The sequence below is a fragment of the Cherax quadricarinatus genome, chromosome 40, assembly GCF_038502225.1.
Source record: "Cherax quadricarinatus isolate ZL_2023a chromosome 40, ASM3850222v1, whole genome shotgun sequence".
NCBI lineage: Eukaryota > Metazoa > Arthropoda > Malacostraca > Decapoda > Parastacidae > Cherax > Cherax quadricarinatus.
The window spans coordinates 10,770,508-10,784,013 of record NC_091331.1 but is presented as its reverse complement, the minus strand read 5'-3'; the positions used below and the strand labels follow the sequence as shown (position 1 = coordinate 10,784,013).

Here is a 13,506-nt window from a genome sequence, read left to right as displayed (position 1 = left end):
CGTAAGCTTAGTGTACATAACATACAAATTTTAAACAATAGTCTTGATGCCACACATACTATAGGAACATAAAAGAACAGCAAGTTGATTTAACCTACGATAACCAAATAAAGTCAAACACCGTGAATATTACCGATCAGAATTTAGGACTTCCATGATTAAAATAGAAGTTCTGAAAGGCATCAGCGTTAAATGACTGATGCATCTTATAAGATGGCTAAAACGTTTGTTTTAGGGGGTTAAGGTTGTGTTGGTACAAATTTTGTGGGGTTCTGTGCAATAACTGTACAGTACATCTTCCAGTGGCTTCAAACTTTTAGTGTTGATGTATTGTCTTCAAAGGAAGGCTGAATCGACATTATGTACCTTTTATGTGCCCATAATATTCAAGAACATTCTAAAAAATTATATGTTATGTACCTAAATCCTAATGAAGGCGTAGTTACTTAGTTACCTAGTTACTTAAACCTTAAAATGTGGTTAGTCTTATTTACAGACAAGTTTGAATTAATTTTGGCCTGTGTAGGTCTAACTGGCCTTTATTATCGAAATACTGTTTTTTTTTTTTATGCTCTAATTTCTAAGTGCTTCATTCAGTTGGTTTCACCCTTCAATAATGATAACTTGACAATGCAACTTCTAAGCGGCTTCCAACTTAATGTGCTGGCGTATTTTAGGACACTGGTCTCTGAGATAACAAGAAATTGCATCTTCAGTTTGATTTAAAGCCGGTGTTTCTGTGTGGAAATATTGAATTGGCTTTGGGTTGTGTATATGTGTATGGATGTAGGACACAATGAAGTAGTCGATTTGTTGGCGAAATCGCATTAAATCTTGTGATATAAGGAGAGACTTGTCAAAATAATACAAAAGTTAGTACAAAGACATATTATAGATCAAATTATTGTCATTAGTGTGTTTAAACTAGCATTTGAAGGCATATTTTACCGAATGCGAAATATTTAAGGTAAACTCGTTCATAGACCGTTGTATTGTCACTATATGTCCTAACCTAGCCTAGATTAACATGCATTTTCAACGAAGTATAATGTGTGCGATAACACTGATCCTTTTTGTGATATATATTGCTACCGCGCATCCATCAGCTGTGTTTCCTTACAGCACTTTTCAAAACATTTGTCACTCTTTCAGCTGGGCCACCACCGCCGTACAGCGCCACTCCACCACCCTTGGGCTTCCAGGGGCCTTCACAGCAGTCGATGTACATGCAGCAGCAACAACAACCGGTGTACGTGCAGCAGCACGGCTCCACCACAGTTGTCACCACACAACCACTACCTTCGTCAGTGGTGCTGGTGACCGGAGCTAACTGTCCAGCCTGCAGGGTGAGTGTCCCCTCAGGCTCACAAGTTTTATTATTAATTAGTGATATTATTATTATTATTATTAATTAGTGATATTATAATTATTATTTATTAGTGTTATTATTTTTATAATTATTATAATTATAATTATTATTATCATTGTCATTATAATATTGAGAAACGTCAAATTCTGACGGGTCTTTTAGAGCAATGATCGTGGAGTGTTGATCCTCCTTCTGGCTTCCTAGTAGCAAGGTAGGTGGTGCCTTGATGCCGGGTTAAGGGCTCTTGATTCTAGGAAATAAATCATTACCCCTCTTTGAAGGGAATTCTCTCACCTCCCGTTCATCAGTCTACATGTGGCTCGTTCCTAGCCTTCACTGTCCAAGCCCTGACGCTCTCAGAAGTAACTCTCCCAGTTCTGACTCTCCCACAGGCTGGCTTCCTGAGGAGTGAGTTTACGTGCTGTGGGATCTTCCTGGCCATCTGCTTCTTCCCCATCGGCATGTTGTGCTGTTTCTTAATGATGGAACGACGCTGCTCGAACTGTCGCCTAACCTTCTCTTAAGACTCGCTTCTGTGTGTGTGTGTGTGTGTGTGTGTGTGTGTGTGTGTGTGTGTGTATGAAAGAGAGAGGCAATGACCTCAATGTATCAATATAGTACCAACAAAATAATACCACCAATATACCAACTTAGTACCACTAATGTACCAACATAGTACTACTAATATAATGGTTTATTGGCTAGTTTATTGTGCACCTCATACCCATCCTGTGGACAGTAGCACATAGCTACACAATAACCGAAGAACTAGACCTAGTAACATAACAGGTGTTCATTTAGCTGTACAATATTATCATTTGTACTTACATACTTTTTCTGTTACAAGCAAGTTTAGGATAGTTAGAATTTCTGGTTTCTTATTTGAACTAAGAAAACTTTACGTATCAGATAGACTCACGTATTGTCCCTCAGTATTCAATAACGAGTGCACACTTAAGCTCTTGATATTAAAGAACATGACTATATAACCGACTAGAAGACTGACGCATAGTGTAGCGCAAAATTGAGTTCTAGACTAGGGGTTCATTTTGGGTTGAGCCTTGTTTTGATAGAGTTTTACATACAACTCCTGCGAATAGTCATAATTCAGCTGTTCAAGGCTCCGTCAGCAGCCACTCATTTAACTTTCTTTTACGAAAGTACTATAATTGTAATTAAAAGGGCGGGCTTGTTGTTCTTAGAGTTAATCATGCACACCTCATGAACTGGACAAGTGCAGTACTAATCATTAGAATAGATAATGAGCTAGAAGACGTTATTTTTAAGTAGCAATCATACAGACATCTAACACTATAACAATCGTACAGGCCCTCCAACATTATAGCAGTCATACAAGCCTCCAACACTAGAGTGGAATCATGGGACATCTAACCTCATTTTGCACGGGAAACCCAACAGGTGACTCCAACACCCACTCACATCCCATCCACATATGACATCTAACCTGCTGTACTGCTTTGTAACTCACCCGTACATCACATAGTGTTTATACAGTGTACTGACGAGGGTCTTAATCAAATGATGACTCGTTCAGTGGCTAAGCTTCCCTGTCCAGTATGTAAATAAAACATACAATGCGGGTTATGTCATTTTATTTGTGAAAACGCGTATTTGCATCCACTAGCGGCTAGTGACACCTAGGTGGGTTAGGCTAGTGACTAGCCTAACCCACCTAGGTGTCACACCCCGTTCAAGAAACAGACTCACTACTTAATAATGAATTCTTCGGTGAGATGATAATACCCTTACGGGTACCTTTAACATAATTACTTATAACTGGTAAGTGTGGGCAGTACTTGCTATTATACATATATGACTGACAACAAAATTTGCATTTATTTTCACTATGTGCCCACCTTCCAAATGTTCTTGTAACTAAGCCTTACCCTGGCTACTACAACATCCGTCAGTGCTTACAGTGTAATATTTATCCGTATGTATGTATGTATGTATATAATATATACATATATATATATATATATATATATATATATATATATATATATATATATATATATATATATATATATATATATATATATATATATATATATAAAGATTGGGTTGTGGTTACCGGTGATACCCCTGGAATATATTTTCTATATTCTATCATTAGTGTTATATTTAGTATAATTACTATTGTGTTATTATTACTATTCCTTCATATGATTTATTGCTTGGACTTTTCACATATAGTATTTTTTATTTAGTAGATAGCTAAAATTTCTAGTTATTTATTTATAGTTAGGTATTATTATTATTATTATTATTATTATTATTATTATTGTTATTATTATTATTATTATTATTATTATTATTATTATTATTATTATTCTATTTTTTTATTCCATTTTTTATTTTTATTCTATTTTATTTTTTATCCCATTTTTCTTATTAGTTATTACTATCAATGTTCATTTCATCGATGTATTAAAAGATAGATGTGTTTATATTAATTTTATTTTCACTTTTGACTCCACTGATGGTTAATGGAGTTTCAAGCCTTTCGACTACACTTTTCACCACCAGACAAAAATACAAAAATAAACGCTGAAATACATACACCTCTCGGTGTATGTATCCTCGAGTGTCTGTCACATTATTTCAAAATAATTATAAATATGTCCTTATGTAATGAGTATTTACGCAGTTAGTAAGTTATATGTAAATCCTATGGTATGTACTTAAATAGTTACTAAGTTAGGTTTAAATCCTATCACATGTACTTACGTAGTGGGTTGGATCTGATTCCTGTGGAAAGCTCGAGGCGTTCAGTAATGCTGTCTCTGGCTCACATGTCATAAATTTTATGATTGGGATTAAAATAGAGGTTGAACTGTAGTTGATGTGAAGAAAAACTGAGGACTGGATAAGTGAAGGGAAAAGTTTGAACATGATTAAGAGTTCATAGAGCATGAGTGAGAACAGCAGAGAAGTAATGACCGAGTCTCAGTATCAAACAACTGGCTGAGCTGTCTTCCAGAAGAAGTGTGTGCCTCTCACTCTTTACACACTAATAGTTTACTTTAATCCCTGCTTTAGGGATTAAGGTATCCTTGACTAGTGGTGAAAGGGTGTAAACTCATGTAGTCAGTAGGGTTTAAATTCGATTAACCATCCTTCCCTATCTGTGGTTGCTAAGCTCATTGCCACGACTGTCTGCAAGAAGGACTAAATCTCCCCGGTACGAGGCATCCCCAGCCACCAACCAGGGGTCAACTTTCAGTGGTACTGGGCACCCCACCCCACCAGTGTCAACAGAGTGCTGGTACCGGGGTGCATTAATTGCTTACCGCCTTGTACCACCAGTAATAAAACAATATAGCCTGCTATATTTCTAATTGTTAAAATAAGACATAAAAACCTAAAAAAATATTGTAAAGAAAACTTCGATTGTTTTGAATGGTAAGTGGAAGCGTGCTTCATCTTGATATGTTAACTGAGTGTGATGGACCCACTGCTTCATGCTGACTTTTCTTATTATCACTCATTTTCATGAGGAAGATGAGAGGAAAGTGAGAGGGACCGAATAAGTGTAGGAAGGGAGAGGGAGAAAGAGAAATTGTCTAAAGAATTGAAAGAAGCAAAAGGTAAGAGGGTAAAAAATGAGCTTTGTAAGTTGGTTTATGGGTTTAAAACTCTTCGACTACACGAGGATCATTAATTAAAGCTATATTTCACTTGTCAAGAATGCTATAATCTCTAAACCCTTCAGTGGAGGTGCCTTGGTATCGATGAAAAGCTATTGATCCAGGAAAATGGAGCTTCCCTCCACTTCTTGCATTAACTTTTATTGCATCCCATGCTCTTGGCTCTGCATGACTCCAGTGGATTTATCATTCTCTATAAATATAAAAAGATACTCATTATAATCTCTAGAATAAGGATTAAAGCAAAATCTCATTATATATATACTGCGGGACATGCACCTCTCAGTGTATATAACCTAGTAATACACAGAGGAGAAGAGAGATTGGTAAAGGGGGGGAGGGAAGAGCAGTGACAGGCAGAGGCAGAGGGAAAGATAAATTGAGAGATATAAGTAAACTTTCTTACCCTCCATTATTTTCAATCCCCTGGTGTGAGAGGCTGTATGATGGATCATCCTCACCATTACGACAGTTACTTTAATGGGCTTAAGGCCTGTCCACTACACTAACATCATTACGGTCACAATCCGTCCAGACCAGTGGTAACTACCCTCTCCCTGGGATAATTCTGACTCATTTTTTCCTGGATGTAGCTACACTCTGTAACAATGTCATTATGTTGGTTTAACGTATCGACTAAACGAGGATCATTAAGGTCGCTATTCACCTAAACATAATATGGATTAAGCAAATATGGATTAAAGCAAACTCTCAGTATATATACATTGAGAGAGAGATTCCCAGTATAATCACGGTGTCCGACATACGATCTTATAAGTTGTTACTGTTGTAACTCTCCGATGAAACTCCTTATTTGAATAAGAGACAAAAATATCGAGCTCAGAGAATTAGAGCCTGCGTCCTTAAATAGACAGCAGTGTTATGATAGACAGTGGCACTATGGAAGTGTGGCACAGTGACGTCACAACCCGGCCCTGGCGCCTCACTCAAGAGTGTAAATGAAACGTGACTCAAATATATCAACATAATGGCGTCCTCCACACATCCTACCATGATTTATAACCCCTTTCCTCCCCCTCCTCCACCTCTACCTCTTTCACTCATTTACAGACATCCAACTCCTAACCCCATGGGTTTTTGCCCATGCACATCCCAGCTATGCCACTGGAAACCCTTACTTTCCCTTCAAGGCTTTCAGCTATGTGACAGCTCATAACCAGTAATTCCGTCCTTAAATCTCTTACAAAGGCAACTGCTTAAGAAGAAACTTCTCCTTTAATTGTTAGTAATAATGTATCAAACTAAATACACTGAAGGATCTAAGCAGGAGTCTACTAGCGGGGCTGTATCTGCTCTCGTTGCCACCTCTCCAGATAACGATGGGAACTATGTTGACTTAGGCATGAGAATTAACAACTGCGCGTTTACACTGCAAACTGGATCGTTTGCCATCCTAATGGCACTAAAGTTAACTGATGATACCGAGTTTCACTCCATGATTATTATTGATTTTATGTCATCATTGTGGACACTTAACTCACATAATAACTCCAATATGCTCATTGGAGAAGCCAGGTACAGTTACTCCAAAATCAGGGAAAAGGGAATTAATGTTAAATTTTTTATGGATTCTATCACACGCTGAATTACTCCTGCATGATAAAGTTGATAAATTAGCCCAACAATGCACCTTGATGGAAAATGTAGAATATAACTTCGGTATATCTGTGTCTAACATTAAGGATAATATTAGGAAAGAAGTAAATGATGAAGCTGAATGTTATAGAATTACAGTTAGAAGCCAGAGTAGAGCTTTCATTCACCACGATAATATGAACGTAGATAAATACGTTTATGGAGCAACTAGCAATGTGAACAGATTGACTGATGTTGTTATTATTATTATTATAATTAAGGGGGAAGCGCTAAACCCGTAGGATTATACAGCGCCTGTGGGGGGGGGATGCAAGGTATTCAGGGTTAATTCAGGGAACTGGAGCACAGATCCAGTTCCCAAGATCAAGAGTCCCTCACCAGCATCAAGTAACCTTCCTTGAGGGGTGACTGATGTTGTAGTAGACAGGGTAAGGTTTAGTTACAAATACTTCTGGCAGTTTGGCTGATGATGATGATAATCAAAGTTTGTGGGCAGCCCTGTGATCACTTTCTTGAATACTGTGTGATACCATCCCGCCTCCCTGAGCTTATAATATAATTAGGCCTATACTTGGTAAACTAAGTCTCGCCAACCATGGCTCTTTTATCTCAGAAACTTCACAGACTCTAAGAGAAAAAATATCAATAAACGAATATATTATGTTAGTGAAAAAGAGCTTGTATAACCTAATACTTTCTCACAGATGTTGAAGGTATTTCCTGTTATCATGTAGAGCAGTGAAGTATTGCCACTTATGTAGAGCAGTGAAGTATTGCCACTTATGTAGAGCAGTGAAGTATTGCCACTTATGTAGAGCAGTGAAGTATTGCCATTATGTAGAGCAGTGAAGTATTGCAACTTATGTAGAGCAGTGAAGTATTGCCACTTATGTAGAGCAGTGAAGTATTGCCACTTATGTAGAGCAGTGAAGTATTGCCACTTATGTAGAGCAGTGAAGTATTGCAACTTATGTAGAGCAGTGAAGTATTGCAACTTATGTAGAGCAGTGAAGTATTGCCACTTATGTAGAGCAGTGAAGTATTGCCACTTATGTAGAGCAGTGAAGTATTGCAACTTATGTAGAGCAGTGAAGTATTGCCACTTATGTAGAGCAGTGAAGTATTGCCACTTATGTAGAGCAGTGAAGTATTGCAACTTATGTAGAGCAGTGAAGTATTGCCACTTATGTAGAGCAGTGAAGTATTGCAACTTATGTAGAGCAGTGAAGTATTGCCACTTATGTAGAGCAGTGAAGTATTGCCACTTATGTAGAGCAGTGAAGTATTGCCACTTATGTAGAGCAGTGAAGTATTGCCACTTATGTAGAGCAGTGAAGTATTGCCACTTATGTAGAGCAGTGAAGTATTGCAACTTATGTAGAGCAGTGAAGTATTGCAACTTATGTAGAGCAGTGAAGTATTGCCATTATGTAGAGCAGTGAAGTATTGCCACTTATGTAGAGCAGTGAAGTATTGCCACTTATGTAGAGCAGTGAAGTATTGCCATTATGTAGAGCAGTGAAGTATTGCCATTATGTAGAGCAGTGAAGTATTGCCATTATGTAGAGCAGTGAAGTATTGCCATTATGTAGAGCAGTGAAGTATTGCCACTTATGTAGAGCAGTGAAGTATTGCCACTTATGTAGAGCAGTGAAGTATTGCCATTATGTAGAGCAGTGAAGTATTGCCATTATGTAGAGCAGTGAAGTATTGCCACTTATGTAGAGCAGTGAAGTATTGCCACTTATGTAGAGCAGTGAAGTATTGCCATTATGTAGAGCAGTGAAGTATTGCCACTTATGTAGAGCAGTGAAGTATTGCCATTATGTAGAGCAGTGAAGTATTGCCACTTATGTAGAGCAGTGAAGTATTGCCACTTATGTAGAGCAGTGAAGTATTGCCATTATGTAGAGCAGTGAAGTATTGCAACTTATGTAGAGCAGTGAAGTATTGCCACTTATGTAGAGCAGTGAAGTATTGCCACTTATGTAGAGCAGTGAAGTATTGCAACTTATGTAGAGCAGTGAAGTATTGCCACTTATGTAGAGCAGTGAAGTATTGCAACTTATGTAGAGCAGTGAAGTATTGCCACTTATGTAGAGCAGTGAAGTATTGCCATTATGTAGAGCAGTGAAGTATTGCAACTTATGTAGAGCAGTGAAGTATTGCCATTATGTAGAGCAGTGAAGTATTGCCACTTATGTAGAGCAGTGAAGTATTGCCACTTATGTAGAGCAGTGAAGTATTGCAACTTATGTAGAGCAGTGAAGTATTGCCACTTATGTAGAGCAGTGAAGTATTGCAACTTATGTAGAGCAGTGAAGTATTGCCACTTATGTAGAGCAGTGAAGTATTGCCATTATGTAGAGCAGTGAAGTATTGCCACTTATGTAGAGCAGTGAAGTATTGCCATTATGTAGAGCAGTGAAGTATTGCAACTTATGTAGAGCAGTGAAGTATTGCCACTTATGTAGAGCAGTGAAGTATTGCCACTTATGTAGAGCAGTGAAGTATTGCCATTATGTAGAGCAGTGAAGTATTGCCACTTATGTAGAGCAGTGAAGTATTGCCACTTATGTAGAGCAGTGAAGTATTGCCATTATGTAGAGCAGTGAAGTATTGCCACTTATGTAGAGCAGTGAAGTATTGCCATTATGTAGAGCAGTGAAGTATTGCAACTTATGTAGAGCAGTGAAGTATTGCAACTTATGTAGAGCAGTGAAGTATTGCCACTTACCACGTAGAGCAGTGCAGTATTACCACTTTCCACGTAGAGCAGTGCAGTATTGCCACTTATCACGTAGAGCAGTGCAGTATTGCCACTTATCACGTAGAGCAGTGAAGTATTGCCACTTATCACGTAGAGCAGTGAAGTATTGCCATTTATCACGTAGAGCAGTGCAGTATTGCCACTTATCACGTAGAGCAGTGAAGTATTGCCACTTATCACGTAGAGCAGTGCAGTATTACCACTTATCACGTAGAGCAGCGCGGTATTGCCACTTATCACGTAGAGCAGTGCAGTATTGCCACTTATCACGTAGAGCAGTGAAGTATTACCACTTAACACGTAGAGCAGTGCAGTATTGCCACTTATCACGTAGAGCAGTGAAGTATTACCACTTATCACGTAGAGCAGTGCAGTATTCCCACTCATCACGTAGAGCAGTGAAGTATTACCACTTAACACGTAGAGCAGTGCAGTATTGCCACTTATCACGTAGAGCAGTGCAGTATTAAAACTTATCACGTAGAGCAGTGAAGTATTACCACTTATCACGTAGAGCAGTGAAGTATTCCCGCTTATCACTTAGAGCAGTGAAGTATTACCACTTATCACGTAGAACAGTGCAGTATTGCCACTTATCACGGAGAGCAGTGAAGTATTACCACTTATCACGTAGAGCAGTGCAGTATTGCCACTTATCACGTGGAGCAAAGCAGTATTGCCACTTATCAGGTAGAACAGTGCAGTATTACCACTTATCACATAGAGCAGTGAAGTATAACCACTTATCACGTAGAGCAGCGCAGTATTGCCATTTATTACGTAGAGCAGTGCACTATTGCCACTTATCACGTAGAGCAGTGAAGTATTACCACTTATCACGTAGAGCAGTGCAGTATTGCCACTTATCACGTAGAGCAGTGCAGTATTGCCCCTTATCACGTAGAGCAGTGAAGTATTACCACTTATCACATAGAGCAGTGCAGTATTGCCACTTATCACGTAGAGCAGTGCAGTATTACCACTTATCACGTAGAGCAGTGCAGTATTACCACTAATCACGTAGAGCAGTGAAGTATTACCACTTATCACGTAGAGCAGTGCAGTATTACCACTTATCACGTAGAGCAGTGAAGTATTACCACTCATGACGTAGAGCAGTGCAGTATTGCCACTTATCACGTAGAGCAGTGCAGTATTGCCACTTATCACGTAGAGCAGTGCAGTATTGCCACTTATCACGTAGAGCAGTGCAGTATTGCCACTTATCTCGTAGAACAGCGCAGTATTGCCACTTATCACGTAGAGCAGTGCACTATTGCCACTTATCACGTAGAGCAGTGCAGTATTGCCACTTATCTCGTAGAGCAGTGCAGTATTGCCACTTATCACGTAGAGCAGTGAAGTATTACCACTTATCACGTAGAGCAGTGCAGTATTGCCACTTATCACGTAGAGCAGTGAAGTATTGCCACTTATCACGTAGAGCAGTGGAGTATTACCACTTATCACGTAGAGCAGTGAAGTATTACCACTTTTCACGTAGAGCAGTGCAGTATTGCCACTTATCACGTAGAGCAGTGAAGTATTGCCACTTATCACGTAGAGCAGTGGAGTATTACCACTTATCACGTAGAGCAGTGCAGTATTGCCACTTATCACGTAGAGCAGTGAAGTATTGCCACTTATCACGTAGAGCAGTGCAGTATTACCACTTATCACGTAGAGCAGTGCAGTATTACCACTTATCACGTAGAGCAGTGAAGTATTACCACTTATCACGTAGAGCAGTGCAGTATTACCACTTACTACGTAGAGCAGTGCAGTATTGCCACTTATCACGTAGAGCAGTGCAATATTGCCACTTATCACGTAGAGCAGTGCAGTATTGCCACTTATCACGTAGAGCAGTGAAGTATTGCCACTTATCACGTAGAGCAGTGAAGTATTACCACTTATGACGTAGAGCAGTGCAGTATTACCACTTATCACGTAGAGCAGTGAAGCATTACCACTTATCACGTAGAGCAGTGCAGTATTGCCACTTATCACGTAGAGCGGTGAAGTATTGCCACTTATCACGTAGAGCAGTGAAGTATTGCCACTTATCATGTAGAGCAGTGCAGTATTACCACTTATCACGTAGAGCAGTGAAGTTTACCACTTATCACGTAGAGCAGTGCAGTATTGCCACTTATCACGTAGAGCAGTGCAGTATTGCCACTTATCACGTAGAGCAGTGAAGTATTACCACTTATCACGTAGAGCAGTGCATTATTGCCACTTATCACGTAGAGCAGTGCAGTATTGCCACTTATCATGTAGAGCAGTGCAGTATTACCACTTATCACGTAGAGCAGTGAAGTTTACCACTTATCACGTAGAGCAGTGCAGTATTGCCACTTATCACGTAGAGCAGTGCAGTATTGCCACTTATCACGTAGAGCAGTGAAGTATTACCACTTATCACGTAGAGCAGTGCATTATTGCCACTTATCACGTAGAGCAGTGCAGTATTGCCACTTATCATATAGAGCAGTGAAGTATTACCACTTATCACGTAGAGAAGTGCAGTATTGCCACTTATCACGTAGAGCAGTGCAGTATTGCCACTTATCACGTAGAGCAGTGAAGTATTACCACTTATCACGTAGAGAAGTGCAGTATTGCCACTTATCACGTAGAGCAGTGCAGTATTGCCACTTATCACGTAGAGCAGTGAAGTATTACCACTTATGACGTAGAGCAGTGCAGTATTACCACTTATGACGTAGCGCAGTGCAGTATTACCACTTATGACGTAGAGCAGTGCAGTATTGCCACTTATCACGTAGAGCAGTGCAGTATTGCCACTTATCACGTAGAGCAGTGAAGTATTACCACTTATCACGTAGAGCAGTGCAGTATTACCACTTATGACGTAGCGTAGTGCAGTATTACCACTTATGACGTAGAGCAGTGCAGTATTGCCACTTATCACGTGGAGCAGTGCAGTATTACCACTTATCACGTAGAGCAGTGCAGTATTGCCACTTATCACGTAGAGCAGTGCAGTATTGCCACTTATCACGTAGAGCAGTGAAGTATTACCACTTATCACGTAGAGAAGTGCAGTATTGCCACTTATCACGTAGAGCAGTGCAGTATTGCCACTTATCACGTAGAGCAGTGCAGTATTACCACTTATGACGTAGATCAGTGCAGTATTGCCACTTATCACGTAGAGCAGTGAAGTATTACCACTTATCACGTAGAGCAGTGCAGTATTACCACTTATGACGTAGAGCAGTGCAGTATTACCACTTATCCCGTGGAGCAGTGCAGTATTACCACTTATCCCGTGGAGCAGTGCAGTATTACCACTTATCCCGTGGAGCAGTGCAGTATTGCCACTTATCCCGTGGAGCAGTGCAGTATTACCACTTATGACGTAGAGCAGTGCAGTATTACCACTTATCCCGTGGAGAAGTGCAGTATTACCACTTATGACGTAGAGCAGTGCAGTATTACCACTTATCCCGTGGAGAAGTGCAGTATTACCACTTATCCCGTGGAGCAGTGCAGTATTACCACTTATCCCGTGGAGCAGTGCAGTATTACCACTTATCATTATCAACAATGTTAACATCAGGCAATATAAAACAATAAGAACTATTGGTCTCAGATTAACGTGGCTTGGATGGCTTATTACATTTAAAGCTCTACTTTCTCGTATGTATTTATTTATCATCTTTTAGCCATGTGGCTTCCATTGGCCGTCTTTAAGCTGCTCTGGAACCGGTGCTGTCTGCCGGTTCTGCGAGGTGTGACAGTCACTGTTACTATGGGTTCTACTTTTTATACGATTTTTTGTTTGCAACTGGTGCTGTTTAACCTTAATAATAATAATAATAATAATAATAATAATAATAATAATAATAATAATAATAATAATAATAATAATATTATTATTATTATTATTATTATTATTATTATTATTATTATTATTATTATTATTATTATTATTATTATATAAAAAAATTGAGATGTGCTGTAATAAATATTTCAGAAGCAACTTATCTTAAAATATATTTTTCAGTAGCCTGTACCTTTAATGTCGACAGAGAAATATTTTATAAGAA

At 39.1% G+C, this 13,506-nt stretch overlaps 1 protein-coding gene and 1 long non-coding RNA gene across 3 annotated transcripts in view; one reads left to right on the top strand and one right to left on the bottom strand.

The window, feature by feature from the left end:
• LOC128687408 (membrane protein BRI3-like) overlaps positions 1-2,970 on the top strand; it is a 30,140-nt gene extending 27,170 nt beyond the window's left edge. For both annotated transcript variants that reach the window (XM_070092692.1, XM_070092691.1), the window contains 2 exons: positions 1,153-1,346; positions 1,762-2,970. In XM_070092692.1, coding sequence (XP_069948793.1) covers positions 1,153-1,346; positions 1,762-1,893 — 326 coding nt within the window. In that variant the 3' untranslated portion in view covers positions 1,894-2,970. The remainder of the gene's footprint in view (positions 1-1,152; positions 1,347-1,761) is intronic.
• Positions 2,663-3,206, bottom strand: LOC128687407 (uncharacterized). Its single transcript, XR_008406833.2, has 2 exons — positions 3,063-3,206; positions 2,663-3,010 (listed from the first exon to the last, which is right to left on the bottom strand). It is a non-coding gene; the product is annotated as an uncharacterized lncRNA (long non-coding RNA).
• Positions 3,207-13,506: the final 10,300 nt, after the last annotated feature.